The sequence below is a fragment of the Mixophyes fleayi genome, chromosome 2 (genome assembly GCF_038048845.1).
Source record: "Mixophyes fleayi isolate aMixFle1 chromosome 2, aMixFle1.hap1, whole genome shotgun sequence".
NCBI classification, from domain to species: Eukaryota; Metazoa; Chordata; class Amphibia; order Anura; family Limnodynastidae; genus Mixophyes; species Mixophyes fleayi.
Genome location: NC_134403.1, coordinates 311,758,872 through 311,782,684, shown reverse-complemented (window position 1 = coordinate 311,782,684; position 23,813 = coordinate 311,758,872). Strand labels below are relative to the sequence as shown.

Below are 23,813 nucleotides of genomic sequence, written 5' to 3'. Positions count from 1 at the left end.
TATTTATATAACAAGATAGTTCAGAGTATTCAAATTAGTTGCTACCTTTGTGCATAAACAAGTCTGTCCCCTTTCAGCTTCAGCTCTGATCTTGGAAAGCTATGTAACGTTGTCTTGTGTTTGTATTCTATTCCTGTAGCTGTGAGCTATGATGATATCATTCACCCAAGTCACACATGTCAAGCTGTAGCGGTGACTAATCAGGATATTTACTATAGCCTTCTAAATTTGGTAAGTCCCACTCTAATCCGCGGCTGTTGATTTGATCTTTAAACAAATACTCTCAATGGAAGTGACAAAGGGTCATCTGAAAGGGTTATGCTAACAGAAGCTTCTTAGGTGCTATACAACTTTGTAAAGTTAGAAGTAGATGTCAGACCATCATGTCTGTGAAGAAAGATCTGTGGTTGCTGAAAGGAAGGAGAGAGAGTTTATTGTTTGGACTATACAAATCACAACCATTCTGAGGTTTTAGCAAAAAGGCACCTTGCAACACATCAAACACTGCAATGGAGAAGGTGAGAGAAAGAAATTGTAACTATTGTTGGAGATATTGCACTGCTAAATAATTTTGCATACTGCACAGGGATTTCCAAGTGGCGCACAAGGAGTGACTGTTGCACATATTTTTAGATTGATTGTACTCATTATGCATCATGAGCTATTTCTTGGCTTTCTGTAAGTCCCATCGTGGCATGGTGTTTTCTCAGTACCAGATGCTTAGAACTCACAGACACTTATGTGATGTGTGTCTAGTTGTGGATGGACATGAGTTCCCTGCACACAAGTCATTGCTGGCTTGTTCAAGTGACTACTTCAAAGCAATGTTTAAAGACTACACTAAGGAGTCCAAAGCTACAGTGATCCATCTTAAAGTCATCACACCCACAGGTCTGCAAAATATACTGGATTTCATTTACACATCATGGTTGTCCCTTTCCATGAACACTTTGGAGGACACATTGGAAGCTGCAACCTATTTGCAAGTGATGGACGCATTACCGCTGTGCAGTAAGTTCCTAATCAATAGTTGTGACTTGGAAAATTGTTGCTTCTCTGCCAATATTGCATCCAAGTATTACCTTTCAGATGCTTTAGAAAAAACAGAGAAATATATCATCCATAACCTCTGGGCACTATTACAAGAGGATGTAGAAGTAACCGAGCTGTTGGAATTAAATGTAAAGTCAATGTTTAACTTGATAAAAGCAGATGATATCTCAAAGGTAAATGAAGAACTCCTGTTAGATTTAGTCCTAAAGTGGGTGCAGTATGACAGAACCAGACTCTTACATGCTAAAGCGCTTTTTGAAAATGTTCGTTTTGGGTTGTTACCGTTAGATAGTCTCCGGAAACTCTACACTCAATCGGCAGTTCCGCTAACACCATCAATGAAGAGTCTGATCATAAAAGCAATAAACTATCATTCCCTCCCTTCCAAACAACCTCTTTTACAAGACAAGTACAGTACCCTACGGAACCAAAAGGGATGGATAATACTTGTAGGAGGAACTGCTAATGCAGAACTAGTAGAAAATGTTCTAGGCTTTGATGTCTACACTCATAAATGGCAAATGATAACAAATCTACAGTTGAAAGTTCAACTTCACTGCACATGTGTAATTGGTAACTTTCTGTATGTACTTGGGGGAGAAACTCCTGAACGTTTGGAAGGTAACTCAAGCACCACCAGCTTGTCAGCCACAAATATTGTGTATCGCTTTGACCCAAGATTTAACCAGTGGGTACAAGTCAATGGGATGCTGGAAAAAAGAGCACAGTTTTCCTGTTGTATTGTAGATAATTATATATTTGCGATTGGTGGTAGAGACAGTCAGCAAGTTATCCATTCATCAGTGGAGTTCTATGATATCAACAGAGATACTTGGACAAAGTCTAAGGAGCTGCCTTTCAAAATACATGGTCAAGCCAGTGTGGTGCACAACAACAGAATTTATATTTCAGGGGGTAAGCGTGGAGGCCAAGTGAACAGCATTAAAGATGTATATTCTTTTAGTAAGTTGGAAACACAATGGAAAAAACAAGCTCCTATGACAATTGCAAGGTTTGGACACCAGATGGCCACAGTAAACGATGCAATCTTCACGTTTTTAGGAATTTATGAACCTTTTTCCGATATTGAAAAATATGATCCTTTGCACAATCAATGGACCCGTTTGAGACCAATGACCTTTGACCGGTTTTGCTATGGCTTAGTGGTAGTGGAGCAAACTGTTCTTCTTCTTGGAGGGAAGAAATGGCAGGACTCTCAGGAGGTGGCAACACACAATATTGTTGGGTATGATGCAGAAAATGACTGCTGGGAAGAAATTTGCAGTCTGGCTTTTCCTTTTTGTGGGCTAAAGTGTGAAGTTCTCCAGCTGTCTGATACAAATGAAAATGACAACAAACAAGCCAAACTGTACAAGATAAGTTAGATGGATTTTGTTTTCAGACCAAGAAGCGGACATATAAATATACCAGTAACATGTAATCCAACAGGATGGGAAATAATTGAGCCACCCCGGGTAATGTATGTGGATTTGGAAAAAGCTATAGTTTTTAAATGTAACATTGGGACTTTGCAAATAGTAAAGACTTGTGGCTCACAAGAAGGTCCTCGTATGTCCTTGGGCAGCGGTCAGCATAACCTTATTTGTAGTCATGTATCTAATCCAGCGCAGCTTAATTAGGGAATTGTTGTCCTGTATAGTTTTTTAAAAAATATATATGGTAACATGGAATTAGGAAAATAGGACATTAATAGAGACAATTTAGAATATATACAATCTAAAAAATTCTGGGGGCCAAATGTATCATCCTCCGCTTGTAATGGCAAACTTGCCTTTACAAGCCATTGCCGCTTTAAATTTTCACTGCAAAGTCGCTGCAGTATGATACATTTACCCCCAGGGGTTAAGGCGATATGACCCGACTAGTGCTTCTCCCTCATAATGTGTCATTATAGTACATATTGCATTTAGACAGTCCAGGGTGCTATGCTACTTGATCCAGAGTCATAAGATATTGCTCTGCAATAACATGTTTTGTGATGTCTTGTACCACTACTGCTCTGTTTTGTCCTGCAGCATGTTCCCTCTGAGGAAATCAATATAGTTCTGGATATGTAATATTACCAGAGAGAAAACCCGATTGGTAACAGTGATCTGTCTAAATAATGATTTTGTTGTTTTTGAGCTAGATTATATATATTACATACGCACATTTATTTGAATGTTCCCTTCTCTTTAAGGGATTTGCATTTTTAGCACATAACTATTATACAGTGTTAGCTGGCTGTCTTGCTATTGTGTTAAGTATCTGAATATTATTGCCAGTACCCTCTATGGAGTTTGTGAAGTGAAGCTGAAAGGGAAAGGTTATCTTTCATTCACACAGATGAGGTGCTAATATTTTAATATTTCACTACGGTCTGTCATAAAATAAGTTTTAGTAACTTCTGATGTAGCACATTTTCTTGAGATGAATGAACATATGGCACAGGGCTGCACTGTATGCCTCTAATTACACAGTATTACCATAGTAATAGAATAAATTGGGCAGAGATAGTGAGATGCAATCCAGCATGCCCAATGCATTTTGAGGGTACAAGATTGTGCCATTTACCCTGAAGAAATGTGCTCTTCCTGTATATAATATAAAGCATTATCTGTCTGCACAAAATAGTCCTACTAACCCCGCATTTAAATTAATAATAAATAAGCCTTAGTCACTTTCCCCTTACCGGTTTAGTAAAGAAAAATAGTGTATGGAGTCTTTAATAAAATGGTTCTAGTAGCTTTAACCTGTCGCTATCAATCAGATAATCACATTTATTAGTGAAGAAATTAATGAGCAAAATATTATTTGATATTTTAATGAAAACATAAAACAATTGAAGGTTTACAATTTATTGTAGCTTTTATTAGCCTGATTACATTCAACTGGTAAAAGCCAATGTCTGATTGGTTGCTATGGGTTACATTATCACATACATTCTAAACCATCATAGACTTGCAAACCCCATTCCAACACAATTTGATGTCCCTTCTACCCTAGATTCTGGCATTATTTTCACTTTTGGATACGTTTTTGTATAACCGAACAATCTGTCAGTAGTAATTGTGATTTAAAGATCCTCACAGATGAAAAAAAGAAGAATTGAAAGCACATAAAAAGGATAAATATCATGACTTTTCCTTATCATATAAGTCAGTGTTTTCCTTTACAGTTTGGACACAACACAGATTCCTTCAGCAGACACTAAATATAGTACCATTAATGTTTGTAAATATTTGTTTGAAAATCTAAAAAAAAAATAATTATCTATTATATATACATACACAATACTGTGCAAAAGTATTAGGCAGGTGTGGAAAAATTCTGCAAAGTAAGAATGCTTTTAAAAATAGAAGCGTTAATAGTTAATTTTCATCACTTAACAAAATGCAAAGTGAATGAACAGAAGAGGAATCTTAAATCACATCAATATTTGATGTGACCCCCCCTTTGCCTTCAAAACAGCATCAATTCTTCTAGGTACACTTGCACAAAGTCAGGGATTTCCACACACAGCACAACAATGATATGAAGGGTCCCTGGACACGGCAGCTTTGGGACTACTTGGTCCCAGCTAGCCTTTCTTGGCAGCAGTTAAACGTAAAAGAGCAAGAGCCCAATCCTGGTGCAAAGTGAATGAACACTCGGCATCTTCAGATGTTCGGTTTAGACACTCGGTGGGCACATATGCTGATTTTCCTGTAGACTGTCATCATATCATGCAAAGATCTTCTTTCCTTTCTATATGAACATTCCACCAACATTAAATAATCAGAGTAACCCCGTAATACTGAACTTTAAGGTTGTATGTGATGATTGACATAGGGTTGCATACTGGACCGATTTAGCACATTGTAAGTGAAAAGACAGTGTTGGCATTAGCAGCCAGTAGGAAGGTGCTACAAAAGGTAAACTTTGTCTAGGACCACACAGTGTCTGCCTTGTATGTACCTCTATGCATACAAGAAGAGATGCATCATCATCATCATTTATTTATATAGCGCCAACATATTCCGTAGCGCTTTACAATTGGGGACAAACATAATAAACTAATAAACAAACTGGGTAAAACAGACAAAGAGGTGAGAATCTATACAGATCTTATTCCACCTTTGAAACATTTTATTATATTCTGCAATCTCTGGAGCTCACGTAACAGTTGTGAAGAATACTAAATGTGCACTGAAAGGATACCTTGGTTATGCATTGGTACTAGATGGTCTGCCCAGCACACTTCAAGGAGCATGCTCACTCTCCTCTCTCGGGAGAAGTCTCTTTGCAGGAAGGCGGAAAGAATCTGAAGGAGCGCACATCATCACATTAGAAGATATTGCATGGCATTTCGTAAATGAGGACCTATATTTTTATGTTTAATATTTTATTGTAGTCTCTAGTTTTGATATACAGTATTTTAATAACAATCAGTAATTCCTATACTGTACATTTTGACAAAGAAAATGATAGTAAGTATAATCTTATTCTATGTAAACATTGTGTATGTTAATAATTTGTTCACTGCATTAGCACTTGGTTTTCAAGAAGAAATATAACTTTTTTTTGTCTGTTATTAAACATGAAAAATAACAATGGTACAGTACGGTGCATAATTCCAATTTTATTCTGTATGTTGAAAAATAACACCTCAGACATTTTATTAATATAGGTGATACATGTAGTGTGTATATACTTTTCCTAAATAAATTGGAACATATATAATTCATAAAATAATGTTCTTACCCGTTTGGTTACTTGTCAGGCCGCCCACATAGCACAAACCTACGCAAATGTCCAGGGCTTCAGAGAGAGGTGAACTTCTGCAGTGTACATTGCTTTATGTTTTACCATGGACCCAGTTCTTCAGCCAACGCATGGCCAGCGCTACCGAGGCAACTTAAGAGGGTCACCTAGGGGTCCAAGGTTTAGGGTGCTTAGAATGAGTGATGTATTTGTGCTAGTTGTGGCATCCCTACACTAGATGCCAGCCATAGAGGAACAGCAGGAGGCAGTTTGTTACCTGTGAAGCTGCTATTCCTCCAGATTAGTGTGAGACACTCCAAGTCTGACAGAGAGGAGCAGAAGATGCCCACATCTGCTTGCTCCATATAAGGTAGGAAGTATAGCAGAAGGGGGTGAGTACCAGAAGATGTCTCCTCTGGTTGCTCCATATAAGGTAGGAAGTATGGCAGGAGGGTGTGAAGACCAGAAGATATCTCCTCTGGTTGCTCCACACAAGGTAGGAGGTGGGGGAGCAGGTTGCAGCACACAAATGTAGATTCCAACTAGTGGAGTATTTATGGCACTCAGTGTGCTTCCACCAGCTCTGGGCCAATGATAATAAAGTCAGTGACACATTTTTAAATACCATTGGCTGTAAGTTCTACATTTTAAAATATTTGAGGCAACCAGTTTTATTGCTACTTTGCTAGCATGTGAATTTAAATATTTGGGACCCAAAATCTATACTACACTTAGAGCTCAAAGCAAACTTGATCTGGCTCTGCAATGAGGTAGGCATAAAAATGTAACCATATGATTCTATCAATCTGACCACTGACTAAGTCTGGTTTGTGCAAACTACTGTAGGTGTACCCTACAATACACTGCATTAAAGAGAATAAGTGTTATATTTAAACCCACAATAGAACTGACTCCATGTATATCATACAATACACAAGTTATGTGTAAAGGGGCAACAAGTTTAAGGATACCCGTGAACCAAATAATTTCAGAATAGCAGTGTTTTTCAATTTCAACAAGCCAACATCTAAACTAACCATGTCATGGAAACTATACCAGTATCTGGTGGTGAATAGTCAAAGTGTGGGCGCTGTAATCTGGGATCCATACAGGATCTTTACATCTTGTGGACATTTAAAAATACATAATATATAATTATTTCACATCTTCAGTGCTACGAACGAGTGTGACTCATCCTTAGCACTGAAAAATGAGACAGTGTAGCTAGTGCTTTATTGTTTATAATACACAAGTTGTACTAATAAAAAAAAGTAATGACATCAGAGCTGATTTTAAGCAATGCTATCAGAGCTCATTGTTTACATTCACATGATCTAAAAGGAGATTACAATGCAAGAAGATCAGTGGTCAAAGTGGGCTGGTATACGGTGGTATGCCATACCGTCACTTCTCCTACTGCCTACACCAGTGGTTCCCAAACTGTGTGCCACAGCTCCCTGGGGTGCCGAGGTCATCTTTCAGGGGTGCCGCAGCCAGGGCCGGTGGTAAGCAAAGCGCAGGACTACTTGGTAATTACTTTGGCTCAGGGATGCCTTGAAAAAATTCTTGAGAACCTAGGGGTGCCTCAAACTGAGAAACTTTGGGATCCATTGACCTACACCATCAAATTCCATTCTCATTACATTTTTCTTACCACCACTTCTAAAAGTCCACTTTGAACACTGAAGGAAATAGGACAGACACACAAATAGCAATAGACAATGATAATAAATATGCGCATAATGAGTCTTTTCTTATCAGCTTCTTTTATATTATTTCTTCTCAGTCCAATAAAACAATAGATTTTAATGCATATTACATGAGCACAAACATTTTCAATAAACATTTTTTTTTTTCTGGGTAAATACAAAAACAGATACTAGTATAATGTTAAAGTCTGTATTCATGCAGAAAGGAAATGCCTGTTTTATACAGATCATTTTCATTTAGATTATACAAACAGTACCCCAGAGCATGTTTTCAATGGAAATGACATATCTATGATTCATTTTGTTTAAACACTCAAGAAAGGCCACTAGTTTCCTGTGCAAGTTGCAATGTTTATAAAACATCAATATTTAGCATTAACGCAAAAACTAACAGAAAAATAATCATAGCATTATATAATTTTCTACAACACATAATTACTGAAAAATGTCTGAGATTTTAAGTATACTCAGCTGCACAGGCAACTGTATAAAGATGATAAATACCTTTATTGCAAAAGAAAATAGCAATGTATCATTTAGTTATACAGACAGGGCTTTGCATTTCTGTGGCCTAAAAATGTTTATGCATGGAATTAAAATTGTACATTAAAACAGAGCATGTAATTGTTTTACGCATACAATCAGCTAGCATCAACATTGAAATAATAGCGTAATAAAAATGTTATCTATGTATTGAGTTTATCTAACGATGCTCAGTAAAAAACAATGGAAATACCCATGACCTAGGCAAAGAGTTTCGCCTATCCAACTATCTCATAAGAAGTCCAGGGTCTATCATCCCTCCTGATATCCCCTATCCTGGCAGGCTCAGATATAATTGGTTGGCTGCATGAAAGATAGGACAGACTTTATGGGGCCTTATTTTGGGGTCACCTGGGATACTTTGATATCTACCTATGAGAAAACCAGTCAATTACCGCCAAGCAGACGGCTAGTCACATATGTATTTATATTTCTGACAGCTTGTCAATATTCCGTTTTAGTATTTATATAGTTAAATGGGAATGCCAAAGAAATACGTAATCCTCTATCCCCAAAGTGATTTGTTTTCTGTACAGCCTAGCATTTTAAAATGGCCTAATGGGTCTGTATCCAACTAAAATACATATGAAACAATGCATGTCAGATAAAGAGAACATCTTTCTATACTACATACAGTTTAGACCCATAATGCAACCTGTAACTGTTGGTCAGTATGTGGCCACTGATATACGTCTTTATTTAATAACATAAAAATGACAAAGTTGAGCAGTATTGATTTTATGGATACAACTTTAAAGCTGAAAAAAGAAGCAAAAAAATAAAATAAAAGTATATACCAAAGCCTGTTTTTTTAATCCCCTAAATAGATATATAAATATATATTTAAAATATCTAGAAAGTTCATACATAAAGTCTGTCCAGCAGCCTTTTGTAATTGCCCCATCGCATTACTGAAAGTAAATATGTTGGACAGAAGACCACAGCTGTTTTGCCTGCCCCTGGAATACAGAGGGTGGCAGTCCACAGAAGCCTAAGGGTTCATAAATCTAAGTGACTGGTCTGCAAAAGGAAATCTCTGTACAGATGTTGGATTTAAACACATGGACATATCCAATGATGTCACTGATCGGAAGTCTGATACTGTGATTGTAAGAGGAGTAAAGAGGGTTGAGTTGACCCCTAGGGATTCTGAAGTGCTGGATATCCCCTGTCTGAGAAACATGGCATTTTTTTTTACGCTATATGGTTACACCCTATCTAGTGTCACCATGCTCCACAGAAAAATATAAAAGTTGATATCCATGTTTTTTGTTGTGTTCTGTTGCAGTATGTTGTTGTTAATCAACAAAAATTGGTATAACTAAAAACACCCATACTTCCCAACTGTTCAGATTTTGGCAGAACAGTCCTGATAAGAAGGGACTGTACTGCTATCCCGTGGTTTGTACTTTTGTACAGACCCCCAAGAAATTGTTGAAGACCTGTGTAATGCGCTTTCTGCTATCAAAACATTTCACTTTTCATCTTTACAATCTTGCCCCCACTCTTCAATTCAACTTTGTTACATTGTATTTTATATGTATGCTTATATGAAGACATAATTTTTTACATTTATGTTTAAACTAGTCCTTGAAGGGCAGTCATGGTTCAAGCCGTGCAGAAATTATTTATATAGAGGCAGGCATTCCTCTCACTATTCCTGATAATGGTTGTAACGATCCTAACGACCGTTGATATTACTTTGCATCTATGAATCTATGAACTTTGCACAGATAGAACTTGTTAAACACATTTCCCTATATATGAAATTCATTTCAAATGCTACATGAAGAGAGGTGGAAGGGGGCACTTTAAGGACTTCATCGAGTTCAAAGAATGGCGTCCTGCTAAGGTCATGAAAAGTACATCAGTATTACATGAAAAAAAAGCACGTGCTTTATATTGCAATTTTCAAATGACATTTTTTTCATGCCGTGCTCAAAGCCTGAAAATGTACATCCTTGTACACTTTCAGTTCAAAGATGGCCAGACAGCCACATTACTGAACTGGATATATTTACATTAGGCAATTCAAGTCTCTGTTTATCAATTCCTCCAAAATTTATTGTACTAGCTTATTAATCATCATTTATAATATGTAGGCATTAATATGGAAGCTAAAACTAGAAGGGGATGTTTAAGTGTTGGATATTTTCCTACTAGTAAAATTACTAGTGTAATAAGTGACTGTACAGAACCCTACATTTTCCATCTAATTATGTGATATTTCCTACAATTATTGATATCATCCATGTCCCTCACTATTTCTATATAAAAAGCATGAAGAGTGAACATTTTCTTGAAAAATCACATTATGTACCATACAGTGCATGTAAAGCTTTTACACTATTTTCTCAGATTGGTACAAAAGGCTAAGTGCTACATAACTTTAATTATTTTTTTACTATTTTTGTTGTTGCAAGGACTGCAAAATAATGTACCATTGTTAAATATCATTTTAATCAACCCAATAAAATCCATTGTGTCTTGTTTGTAATACAAAACTGTGATAGTTTAATCACAATCAGGAAAACCCAACAGATAGAGACTTTGGAACTTAATGTTTCATAGAAACAGTTCCTCATATGTAAAATTTCTAACAAATATATATTTATATATATTTAAAAAACGAAAATGGAACAAAGAATAATTAAGTAGATATGTCAGTCTAAAAGTAAGCTCACCAATGATGTGAATAGCAACTATCTTTAATTTAATGTCCACAAGGATAACACTTTCAAAAAGATGGGACATATTTAGGGAGGTAGATTTCACCATTATGAAAAATTCTGTCATTGAATATATATATGGAATATGGCTATTATGATATCAACAGGTATGTTTCCCAGAGCATGTTCACATTAATGGAACTCTATATTTAACAGTTGACAGTTTGCCTGATAAATTGCCTCATTCAGTGTTATTTTCTAATTTACAATTAATCTGCTTATTTGAATTTAAAACCTCAAAAGCACAACTGCAGCATTTAATATAGTTTAGAGGCATTTTTATAATATATCTATGGTAATAAAAAAAATATGTTATTTGCTCTTTATCGAAAGCATATTCTTACCCAGAAATAATTTATGTGTAATAGAAAAATTAGTCTGTTTCAAATATAAAGCCCTAAGCTTAACCAACATATTTAATACGTATTTATTCATTTTTTTTAACCACAAAAATAACACAAAGCAGAGCACTGACAGCATAAAAAATATACAAATGCCAAAATAAGACTGGCATTTTGGCAATATAATGATTACTCCACATAGATCAGCAACATTAAAATATATTTTACCAGACTTTCCATATATTCATAATAATTTAAATAGAAAATGTTTCATTGTTTGGTGTAGATGTAAGAGTACAACAATTATACATGCGTTTCAATGTAAGAATGTGTGTGAGATAGAGACTGAATAAGGGCATCCACTTCAGATGAGACGCTTTCACAGTCCTTTATGTCACTTTTCTGACAGATGTCCAAAAAAAGGTCAAGATATAGTTGCTTCCATTCTTGAAAGTCTCTAGATGTCAAATCTGGATTTTCCAAAATTTTATCAATAATAACTACTTCTCCTTCTTTGGCCTGAAACATAAAATAAAAGACTACTTAACATTGTTGTGAGTATTACACTTCAGGTGTTCTTTATTTAGTGCTTAATTTCTGATCTTTAGGATCATTTGTAATAACTGTACAAAAGCTTACAAATACATCTATACAAATTTCATGTTCGATCAAGAAAAGGATTTAAAAAAGAAGCAAAACTGAAAAAAAATTAAAAACAGCAACAAAAAAAATAATAATTTCTGTATGTTGCACTGCAAAGCAGCTTCCCATATTTATAAAAGAATGCACGTCATTACAATTCTAAAAGGGGAACTTCAGTCAGTTTCAGGTGTCTTATTTTCAGATAAGTTGTCCATTTACACAGCTGACAGTCTCCATTGTGCACTTGACAGAACCACTCTTTCTTCCTGTGTTGTGATTGGCTATCTCAGCTGAATATCAACTAGGGCAGCCAGTCACAAAAGATTGACAAATGTGGAGATGCTGTCAACTGCACCATAGAGACAGTTTTCAAGAGACAACTAGTACATATTTCAAAGGCTGCAAGTAAGATAAATCTGAAGTCTGGTGGAGTCCCCCTTTAAAGCACCACTAAATCTTTACAGACATGTGTGTGGTGTTCTTATTGAGATAAGGATTCATAAGTGACAATGATTCCAATTCACACAGAAATTTTATCTTAGCATCTCAGAGCCATCAAGCATGCCCTTTAAAACACTGCAAACAGCATCTAAAGCTCTTCCCTTTAAACTTAAATGGAATATAAAAGGTAAATGTGTAAATACATACAATACTGTCTCCCAGCATAAAGACTATTTCTTTTCCTGGAAGATGTAAAAATAAGAATAAAAAAAAAATACTCAAACACGAATAGTTTCTTTTTTGTGATTAGCATTACTAACGCTAACAAAACAATGTCCATGCCTAACAGTTTACCACCATTCTTCTGGTGCTAACTTATTGCTGATCCAAACTGTTTCTTCATATAATAGTTTTATATTTTTCTAGTTTTACGTTTTATTTTACTATCTATACTGCAATACTGATATAGGATAAAATCTGGTGTTTAATAGTAGATGCATAGACAAGATCATTAACTTTGTGAAGGTTCACATTTTAATTTTCAATTATCTCATATCTATGTCCGTAATAAAAAATGTAATCTAAGTTTTACTTACCCTTATAGTGATTTTCCAATGTTGCAGTGGTGGTAAAAGTACTCCATAGTCACACTATTAAGTACCAAGTGAAAGTAATTTTGTTCTGAATTTGGAGTAAATGTATCACCATTTTATCAGCAATATCGGCTTCAGACATTTTTGTACAATATCCCAGTGTCTATGTGAAGGTTGAACAATCACTATTAATTATCCATTTGAGATTGTTCTGTGTGTGTACAACTGATTCCATGAAAAGACTAATGTGAAAAGATCTTCACATTGAACTTCATAACACTGTTGCATGTGTGGATATATTTACTCTGACTCACTTAATAGAATGTCTTGGTTATCTCCACTTTGATAACTTGTAACTATGATAAGTTAATAAATATATCATTTGAGCAACTTAAGAAGATGTACTGCAATGGCTGCTAGCTTTGACTATCAATTACAAATCCCCACTGAAAGATTTACATGTGCTTAAATTAAAAATGTGAATTTTTGGGGACACACATTGTTACCAAAATAATATGAGTGAATTCATACTTTTCACATATGCTGAGACCTCATACAATACATCAGTACAAATACCAGACTTTACTTTCCACTTCAACACAAGCTGATCAAATATCTAACAATACTGAAAAATGGTTTCTCCAACCAAATTTTTTAAAAAAGAAGCTAATTAATTATGTTATTGATCCCTCCATTCTACTAATTAAAACTAAGTTTGTTATACAATTTTCAGCTCCAAAATGAACATACCACCATTAGAAATGCAACAATATGATTATTTGTTTACTAGGTTTCTGCATATGTGGAGTAACTCCACTGTATGGATGAATGTACTTGTCGCAGAACACAGCAGACACAATCTATACATAATCAATATATATAATCAAAATGGGCTCACACTAATTCCATGACAGCAACTATGGGAAGAACTAGGTACTAGCCGTTTTTGTGCCTGTTTTTCTAAGAATAAATATTTCAAAATGTTACCAACAAAAGTTCTCACTTCAGGAGGTGTCAGATTGCTCCATCAGTGTAAAATAATAGTGCCCACCACCCAGAAACACCAAAGTGACTTTATTGGACACTGGGACACCACATTCGGACCGTATGCACCATGACAGAGTCTACAAATGTCTTAATTTGTGCAGCCGAAGCACCATTCTTCCACAAGAAAGTAACTCCACTGACGTCTGGTTGATGGTGATAGAAAATGTCTCAGGTTTTATTTCTTTTGCTCATCAAACCATCGGACTACCAGATTTGCTCTATGGATTCAAGCATGGTGAAAGACACCTATGTTATCTTTAGAAAATGCTGCAATTCTGGGTGAAGATGATTACTTGGTACCATGAGGCAGCGATTAGCATTGACCTTGCTTTTTTAATGAAGGCACACAAACCCTGCCAGGAGAATGCACCACACAACATTACAGAGCAATCAGAACCACTGTGTGTTGAAAATAAGCCCTCCTGCTGTAGAGTTCTTGAGTTTGGCACCAAACATGCACTAGTCCGTTCATTGAGAACATGGTGAAGGATGATTCATCTGACCATATCATCTTCCTCCACTATTCAGTTACCTGTACACTTTGTACTAATGAACTTGCAAACGCACATTACCCGTTGTGATGAGCTGTTTATACACTGTACTCTAAATATAAATAGCTATGTAGCTTTTTTGTCAGAACATTTTTGCAATACAGGTTGAAATTTGCAGTCCGCAGACTTGAAGACACTTGCCTGTTTTGCCTTCCACACTGAATTAATGCATACATTGCCATTATTTGTGCAGTACCACCATACTCTACAACACTTTATAATTGAATACAGTTGTTAGTAAATGATAAGCTCCTGCCAAATACACCCTATCAATCACTTTTCTGTTTGAAAGTCACCACGGTCTCCTCTTGCAGCCATGCTAGCTATAAGCTTAAGCAATGAGGGCATTCCAGAAATTTTAAACATGACCCTGGCCATGATTGTATGTTATTTGCTTAGTTAACACAAACCCATGCTTACAATATGTTTGTGTCCCTCATTTACCCAGTTGTTTCCATTTTTATCCACTATCTGTGTAACATACTACTGGTAATTTAGGGGTTAACTAGCACAGTTTCACTAAACATATTTCTGTCAAAAAAATACAAAGACAAGCTAAGGTACTAATACACACTGTTATATCGCAGCTGATACCTGCCAATTGTCCCAATATCACAGTGTGTATGAGCTGAGAATGACTGCAATCCCAGTTTATTTTATCTGTTTCAACCAAACACAGGTGACTCATTTTCTCTCCTTGATTGACTGAAATCCCATTTATATCTCTGTACATGGCTAGACCACACTTGATTACTTTCTGTTAGACTGCTTCAGAACACCTAACCTCCCTGTATCACTTGTTGTATTCATGATAGAGAGACTAAATGGCTAATCATAAACCTATTTACCCAATTACCAATTAAGAGTCAAGCAGAAATTGTGGCAATACTTTAAAACCACTGGACTACAGACCAACTATAACCACTAGTGATCTCTAAGTAATACATGTAATATAAATATCTGCCTAGCAAAAAGGTCTTTCTGCAAAAAACTTTTAACAAAGGCTGCAGGAAACTCTACAAAGTTCTGGTCCATCTTAAAAACACTGATTGGAGCAAATAACAGGACCCATACAAGTAAAATGTTGTTATTACACAACAACGATCTGGTCACCATAGTAGACATTTTCTATCATCACTTCTCTAAAATTATGAACTACCATAACATAGCAATTTCCCCCAAATTTAGTAAACTTCGAAAAAACCTAGTGGCCAACCAATCTATAGAATACATCCATGAGTACAAGCTTCAAATCAAGCTTCCAACAAGGCTTCCACAAATGTCACAGCACCTTTACGGACATCCTAAAACTCTCAAATGATATTTATGCCTTTACAGTAGAGATAGTCACTGACCCCGTGTTTTGGTTTTGGATCTGGATTACCTTCGTGTTTTGGTTTTGATTTTGGCAAAACCGCCCTTACATGTTTTGGCTTTGGTTTTGTTTTGCAATTTTGTTTAAAAATCAATTTTTGGGGGGCTAAAATAACCTTATTTAGTGCTCCACCTGTTTCTTGCATAAGTAAGGTAATTCTAAAGCTAATATATTATGAAAAAAAACAGTTTAATCTTTGGTAGGTCGTCCTTAATTCTACACACAAACCGGATTGTTTTCCTCTCCATCTTAGCCTATTGGCAATGCAGCCATCATCTTTGGGTGTATATTACACCCTACACTTATAATTAAATATAAAAAGAAATGGACAAAGGCAGTTTGGTGTGTGTCTGTATCAGACCCCCTCTCCACTTGTAGTTAAATAGAAAAAAAACATCCTGCATAGACTGTACGTTAAATAGAACAAAGACAGTTTGGTTTCTGTCTGTATATTACACCCTCCATGTAGTAAAATAGAAAAAAATTCAGCCGGTATAGACTGTACACTATAAAAAGAAATGGACAAAGGCAGTTTGATTTCTGTCTATCAGTTCCCCTCTCCACTTGTAGTAAAATATTGAAAAATTCAGCCGGTATAGACTGTACAATAAAATAGAAATGGACAAAGCAAGTTTGGTGTCTGTCTGTGTATGACACCCTACCCGTATCGTGAAATTGACAAAACAGCAGCCTTTCAAGACTGTACATGATATAGAAATGCCCCAAGTCCCTTTCCTATTTGGGGGTAGATTACACCCTACACTTATATAGAAAGTTTTAAAAAGATGTTGCTGTCATCATCCTCACCCTCATCAGTGTGTACATCATCATCACAGACTATCAACTCATCTCCGCTTGAATCCGCCATTAGAGAACGGTCAGTGCTTGGATGTCTTTGATGGTGAAGGCCTTCCTCGTGAAAGATGTTGTTCATTTTTATGAACATCCTCTTCTACACATTTTTTGGAAGTATCCTCCTACGTCGATCACTGGCTAGGTTCTCAGCTGTGCTGAATACTTTTTTAGAGTACACACTGGAGGGTGGACAGCTTAGGTATTGCAAAGCAAGTTTGTACATGGGTTTCCAAATGGCCTGCTTTTCTTCCCAGTAAGGAAAGGGACTGTCTGACATTTCCATATCAATTACCTCTTGAAAATAATCCTCCACCATCCTTTGCATGTTAATACTCGGATTGGATGGAGTTATGGGCAAGATCACACATTTTTTTGAAAAATCTTTCAAACCAACCCAGATGTTAAACTGTTCTGGTCTGCCCCCTGCGTCTTCCCTGCTTTGCTTTGGAAAATTGTATTTTTTCCAAGCAGCAGCTGCCTGAGAAACTGAAGGAGGACATGTCGTCAAGCAAAGGCCCAATTCAGCGGATAACTTGCTGACCAATAGCTCCTTGCAAAGGTTCACATCTCGCTCATTTTGAAGCAAAGAATTAATGTATGTCTTAAACCTTGGATCAAGTACAGTCGCCAAAACTAGTGATCCGAGTTCAAGATTTTAATTACTCGAGGATCATTGCGAAGCAGAGTACTTGATCTACAAGGACAACATACTTTGCTGAATTGCTTTCTTTCATCTCCTCCTTCAGTTTCTCAAGCTGCTTTTCCAATAGTCGAATTAAGGGAATGACTTGGCTCAAGCTAGCAAAGTCTGCACTCACTTCACACGTCACAACTTCAAATGGTTTCAGCACCTTGCACAGCACAGAAAGGATTCCCCACTGTGCAAGAGTGAAATACATCTCCCCTCCTTTCCCAATGTCATGGCCTGTGCAATACGCTTGGATGGCTTTGCGCTGTTCCTCCATCCTCTGAAGCATGTACAGGGTGGAATTCCACCTAGTTAACACCTCTTGCTTAAGTTGGTGGCAGGGCAAGTTAAACTGTTCTTGGAGCTGCTGCAATCTCCTACATGCTGTGGCAGAATGCCTGAAATGCCCCGAAATTTTACGGGCCACCGAAAGCATCTCCTGCACCTCACGGTTATTTCTTAGGAAGCTCTGCACCACCAACTTTATGGTGTGAACAAAACAGGGAATGTGATGGAATTTACCCAGCTGTAATGCTCGAACTATATTGTTGGCGTTATCAGAAATTACATATCCTGGGGAGAGTCCAAGTGATATAAGCCATGTATCAATCACATCTCTTAGTTTTCGTAACAAATTATCAGCTGTATGCCTGTTAGTGAAGCCGGTGATGCAAAGAGTAGCCTGCCTGTGACAAATGTTATGTAGTGGTGTACATGCTGCTGCTGTTCCTGTTGGTGAAGGCGAATGACCAACCCAGTGGTCATTCACCTCATAGTCTTTGGTTTGACCACTTCCATTTGTCCACATATCTGTGGTTAAGTGGACAGTGGGCAGAATGGCATTTTTCAGCGCAATCACTACATTTTTACACACTTTTTGGTATAGTTGTGGAATAGCTTTATGGGAAAAAAGGTGACCCAATGGAATTTTGTAACGCGGACACAAAACCTCCATTAACTGTGAAAAACCAGCTGCGTTTATTGTGGATATTGGACGCAAATCTAACACGAACATAGTAGCCTTGGCGTCTGTGATTCACTTGGCGACTGCTTTCATATTTGCTTCCCCTAGCAAATGATTGTTTCACAGTTAATTGTTGTAATGTAGGACTGCTCTTTTTCTTGGCCTTCTTCTGGGATGGGATGAAGATTCACCATCAGCAGCAGCAACAGCAGCAGCAGTGGGACTAACGCTTTCTTCAGAGAAATCAATTATAGTGCAGGAGTCATCCAGCCTTACTAAGTAGGATGCAGGGCTAACTCCGAGCACTACTGAGGATATTGATGAGGATGGTGTTGTGGGTGTATTTTGTAGCCGTCGGGATGTCGGTGACAGAAGGGTCCTAGCTGATGATGGAGTGCTTGTAATTTTTTTGGAAGAACTTTCAGCTTTTCCCAACACCTTGCCATGAACTCTCGTCAAATGGCACAACATGGATGAGGTTCAAAGATGGTTAAGGTCCCTCCCTCGACTGACTGTGGCTTGACATACACTACAAATGGCTATACAACTGTTGTCAGGATTTGGGTAGAAATAATTCCACACATAAGAAGTGGATTTTTTGTTTCATACCCAGGCATGACAATGGCCTTTTTCTTGTCACGTGCCAGAACTGCTGCCCCTGGTGCTGGACTTACACAAACAACCTCATCAAGACCCTCATTAGCGCCCTCGTCGCCTACACAAATCTCCCCCTCATCTTCTTCTAATTCCAAAGTGGCACCCTCAATTGGTGTATCACCGGCTACCCTCGGGCTGTTCAGGCACACATCAGCAGAAATGCTGAAAGGACCCTTCTTTATGGGTACACTAACAAAACGTTCACGATTACACATACCACTGGTGGATGGACTCTCCACAGGGATTGGTGTCATTTTTGATTCTGAGCATACATTATCCTCTAATGCCTGTTTTCTTGCAGCTCGGCTTTCATGCATAACAGTAGTTGTGCACCACTTTTGGACTCCAAATTACTTGGTCTTGCTTGGTCATGAGTGACCGTACAAGAAGAAGGCTCAGTAACATTTTTTGATCTGGCACTAATAGAGAAAGGCAAAGGCCTCATTCTTTCTTTGCCACTGCGTGTGTAGAATGGCATTTTAGCAATTTTTTTTTTTTTTTATCGGCAGTTAACTTTTCCTCAGTTACAGGTTTTTTTCGCTTCAACACGGTAAACATTTTTTTGGGGGTGTGTTTTTTTCCCTGATTTAAAAATACTATGTACTTTTACATAGGCTTTACCAGATGACGTACAGGGAAGACTACCATCAGGACTGGTGCCAGCACCTGCTTGCTGATCCTGCTCATATGTGAACTGCTTGGAATCCATTTTAATGAGACCCAAAGCACTTGTAGTGCAAAATATGAAATACATAGTGCTGCTAGATAACACTTTCAACACCAGAAAAATTGTTGTTTCACACTGGGGAATATGGGACATCCCAAAGCACTTGTAGTGCAAAATCCAAACTTTAGACTGCTGGTATATTTTTATTTCTGCAGCCAGAAAATAGTTTCTGGAGGAGGGAATATGACACCCCAAACAGTTGGTAATGTTTGCAAAAATGCCTTCTCTATCCTCCTCTCTTCCTGCTAGAAGAATTGCAAGAATAATTGCAAGAATAATTTCTCTGTCCCTGCTCTAATGCTGCCTGTGACCTAACCCTTCTTTCTCCCTCTGTTAAATGGCGATGGATTGCTGTGGAGGGGGGTATTTATGGATTTCAAATATCGCGAGAACCAAGCTCCGACGACGTCACAATGACGTTTTGCCTCGATTTCGAATTGGTGCCAGAGTACCGAGCCTGCTCGGTTCGGTACTCGGATAGGTGAAGTTCAGGCGGGTTCGGTTCTCGGGGAACCGAGCCCGCCCATCTCTACTTTACAGACTCATGAGGTGTGATTTTCGAGGTTCTAATGAAGGCTTTTGATCTGGTAACCCTAGACTTCCCTGATGTAGTTGTCTGGTTTATTTATCAGACATAACTCAGGCTTTTCAACCCATTGATTAATGTTGGAGTGTCCCAAGGGTTTAAATTTTGCTCTTTGATTTTCATCAATTTAAATTTCCAAATTTCTTTGCAGCAAATTTCTCGTTTCTACTAACTGATGACCTATTTACCAAAATGCCAGAAATGTGGCTAATATTAACAGTATTGCTTCAGACTTTACAGATATATTTAATTATGGCTAAATGAGACTTGTAAGATTTACACCATGCTCTTTTGATTGCCAACCAGGCTTGAGCTAAACGATAAATCCCTAAAAATCTTGTGTATTTATGGCTCTCATCTGGACAATACCAGATCCTTTAAAAATGTGTGTATTAAATTTAATGAATCTTTACATTTTGCCCTGCACATAACTAATATTTGTAAGTCTGGGAACACCATGCTAGGTAGTGTGTACAAAACTAGCTTTGCCTGTACACCATCAGTTAGACTAGCTGTAGCAGAAGGGTTCCTCCTCTCAGACCTAGCCTAAGGCTCAGTTACTTTCCAATCAGCCTTTAAATGGTCCCTCCATAAATATATAATAGCATCTGCTGCTATGCCTCTGCACCCACAGTACAAACACAATTACCAGCTCTGTGTTAACCTCCCATGCCAGTTTTAACAAACTACTCTGTAAATATCGGTGTGCTACCACTTCTTGCAACTGCTTTAATCCACCTTCAACTATGCTTTATTTAATCTCTGGTTAGATAGTCTACTCTTCTGATACCTCTTTCCAACATTTTTTAAGCTCTCTTACATGACCTCTCTTTCTCTCCTTTAGATCTGTTTACTTTGTTATGTTTAATTACTTCATGTACTACATTTTGTAATTGGGTTCTCCTCCAGATTATGCCTGAAAATGTTAATTTTTATACCTTGTGCAACTACTTAGTTGCCAAAAACAAATAGATAAATACATAAGGATTTTCTCAAAATCACAGGAGCACAGTGGTCTAGTGGTTGTCACTGTGGTCCTACAGAGCTGTGCCATGGGTTCTAATCTGACTAGGGCACTATCTGTGTGGAGTTTGTATGCTGTCCTCATATTTGTGCAGGTTTCCAATGGGTGTTCCAGGTCCATCACACACACAGGGCTGCCACAACAGATTGCGGGGCTCCTTTCTATTATCAGCTTTGTAGCGTTATTAATTAAATGTTAGTGGTGCTGCAGGGAGCCTCTCTGTCCAGAATCCAGGCACCTATCTCTCTGAGCGATGTGCAACTGGGGGGGCTGGGACTGGAGCAATTGGTGGCATCCGTGGGCCCCCCACATCTTGAGAGTGGAGGGGAGATGATGCCTACAAGGGGGCCCAATGCTGTTTTACTTAATTCAGCACAGGGGCCTCCCCCACCACTCACATCTCAGGAGCAACCGAAATAGAGACCGCTATGTCACTTAATTCACAGCTGAGGCCCCCTAACCTAATAAATCTGTTTGGGCCCAGGGCTGGTGGGGCCCCATGCTGCTGTACTCCCTGTTCCCCACTGATGACAGTCCTGATCCCAGCTACAAGAGACTGTGAAATGGTCCTAGGAAGTGGGACTGTGGAATGTAGTAAGAATAATGGCTTACAGACAGTATCCATAAGGATAGTACAGCCATCTGCAGATGCAATCACTATTGCTAGTGACTACTATTAAAAGGAGGTGCTCTTTGAAGAGTGATGGAGTGGGAGAAACATTCTGGGGTGGATATTTAAGTTTCCTGAAATTAAGCATGTTACCATTCTATCAACTAAAACTGATCAAGACTGCAAATATATAATCAAAGCCCTTCTGCCAGAAGGAATTCAACTTGATCTACAATTTCTTATATCAATATTGAAGCCTTAGATCAAACATGACAAACTGTTTAGGAGGGTGTTAGATACAGTCCTCTTCCTCCAATGGACTTCATCTTCTGCTTTCATTCTCCGTGAACTGTCATCTGTATCTTTGGAGCAGTAGTTTGTTTAAACATTCTCCTGCCTCAGATGTCAACTGAAATGGAGCTTTTTTAAATCTCCTATACAAAACACCATAAGCATCTGTATGCTTGTAGTGTGCTCTAAATATACATATTGACACTATAATCATTATTAGATTGACCAACCAAGAATACTCAATATATATATTTGCAGCAAGGAAATCTATTTTTTAGTTACTTAACTATATTATGTTGCTTCCCAAAACATGCTGTGTGAGACCCCTACCACAGTTTGCCTATAGGCAAATTCCGGTTTACTGTATTATTTACATGAGTTAGAAGTCATGATATTTCGTGCAGGTTAAAATTCAGCCCTTAGTCTCATACAAGTTCAACATACTTGTGGTAACTGTTCATGGCAGAGTTCCCCCTGTGGTTATTTACCTTGCTAGAGATCACATGCAGTTCTGGATCAAGTAGTGGTTGACACCAATGGCTGCAACAGACTGAGCAGATGATGCTGTGTCAACAACATTACCCAAACTCACAAATGTCTGATTAGTTTAAGTTCATGGCATCATTTAAAGTAATGTGCTGTGCATATGACAAGCCTACAAGGTGAGTATATTAACCTCGACTGGTGCTTAGCTGAAAACACATAAGGCAATTACAGAGTGAACAATGTGGAAATTGGAAATGCATAATGATAAGTCGGATTTTCTGTGTTTTAGAAGTAACTCGCTCTATCCGGCAACCACTATCATTTTGATAAAGGACTAGGCCAGATCATTTGAACTATCATAATTCAGGTCTCGTAGGCTTTATTATTTTTGTTTAGAACCGTATGAACATAAGAATTGATAAGCATGGAAAGCATGCCCACTCTAAATATTTTTACGGGTAGTGATCATTGGCATAGATACCAGGGGGAGATATTAGGAGTAACATATAGAAGGCTTTTACACACATATGGTATGCAAACACCCATACCCTCATGCACTATTAAAATTATGCATCTATAAATATAATGGACTTGCAATGTATTGTTACAAAATAACACCGTTGGATTATACTCTATTATTAAATAAAGTGAGCACTAACAATACCTGGATATATGTTAGAGGATTATTATTATTATTTATTTATAAGGTGCCAATACAAACAGTTGACCATACAGGGTAAAACAGTACAAACCAAAACCAAGTAACCAAGACTCCAGAAGCTCCAGGCACAAAAATTACAGAGAAGCTGGAGCAGAAGAACTGGTATAAAGACAGGAGGAAGGAAAGCCCTTCTTGAAAGAGCTTACATCCTAAAGGGAGGGCAAACACACAGCAGGCACAAAGAGAGTCAGAAGAGGGGATCAAGTGCAGGAGGAGCGAGTAAGGGCTGGGAAGTGAGAGGTGAAGAGAATGAGTATGGAGAAAGACTTAGGTGGACAGCTGGTAGGCTTTGAGGAAGAAATGAGCTTTAAATTGCCCGTTTGAAGGAGCACAAGTTAGGGTACAGTTGGATGGAGCGTGGGTGATTATTCCAGTGGAGAAGAGCAGCTCGGGAGAAATCTTGGGATGAGGGAATGGGATGAGGTGATATAAGTGGA

General features: G+C 37.7%; 2 protein-coding genes across 5 annotated transcripts in view; one reads left to right on the top strand and one right to left on the bottom strand.

The window, feature by feature from the left end:
- Window positions 1-229: 229 nt before the first annotated feature.
- Window positions 230-5,741, top strand: KLHL34 (kelch like family member 34). Its single transcript, XM_075196563.1, has one exon. The coding sequence runs from the start codon at window positions 657-659 to the stop codon at window positions 2,436-2,438; it is 1,782 nt and encodes a 593-aa protein (XP_075052664.1). The 5' UTR covers window positions 230-656; the 3' UTR covers window positions 2,439-5,741.
- Window positions 5,742-7,587: 1,846 nt separating this feature from the next.
- CNKSR2 (connector enhancer of kinase suppressor of Ras 2) overlaps window positions 7,588-23,813 on the bottom strand; it is a 273,911-nt gene continuing 257,685 nt past the window's right edge. For 3 of the 4 annotated variants that reach the window (XM_075196557.1, XM_075196558.1, XM_075196560.1), the window contains one exon: window positions 7,588-11,637. In XM_075196557.1, coding sequence (XP_075052658.1) covers window positions 11,422-11,637 — 216 coding nt within the window. In that variant the 3' untranslated portion in view covers window positions 7,588-11,421. The remainder of the gene's footprint in view (window positions 11,638-23,813) is intronic. The other variant, XM_075196562.1, reaches the window with a different exon arrangement.

Bases quoted from the DNA above. Each gene is read 5' to 3' on its own strand.
- KLHL34 (XM_075196563.1), top strand. From the start codon at position 657: ATGAGCTATTTCTTGGCTTTCTGTAAGTCCCATCGTGGCATGGTGTTT.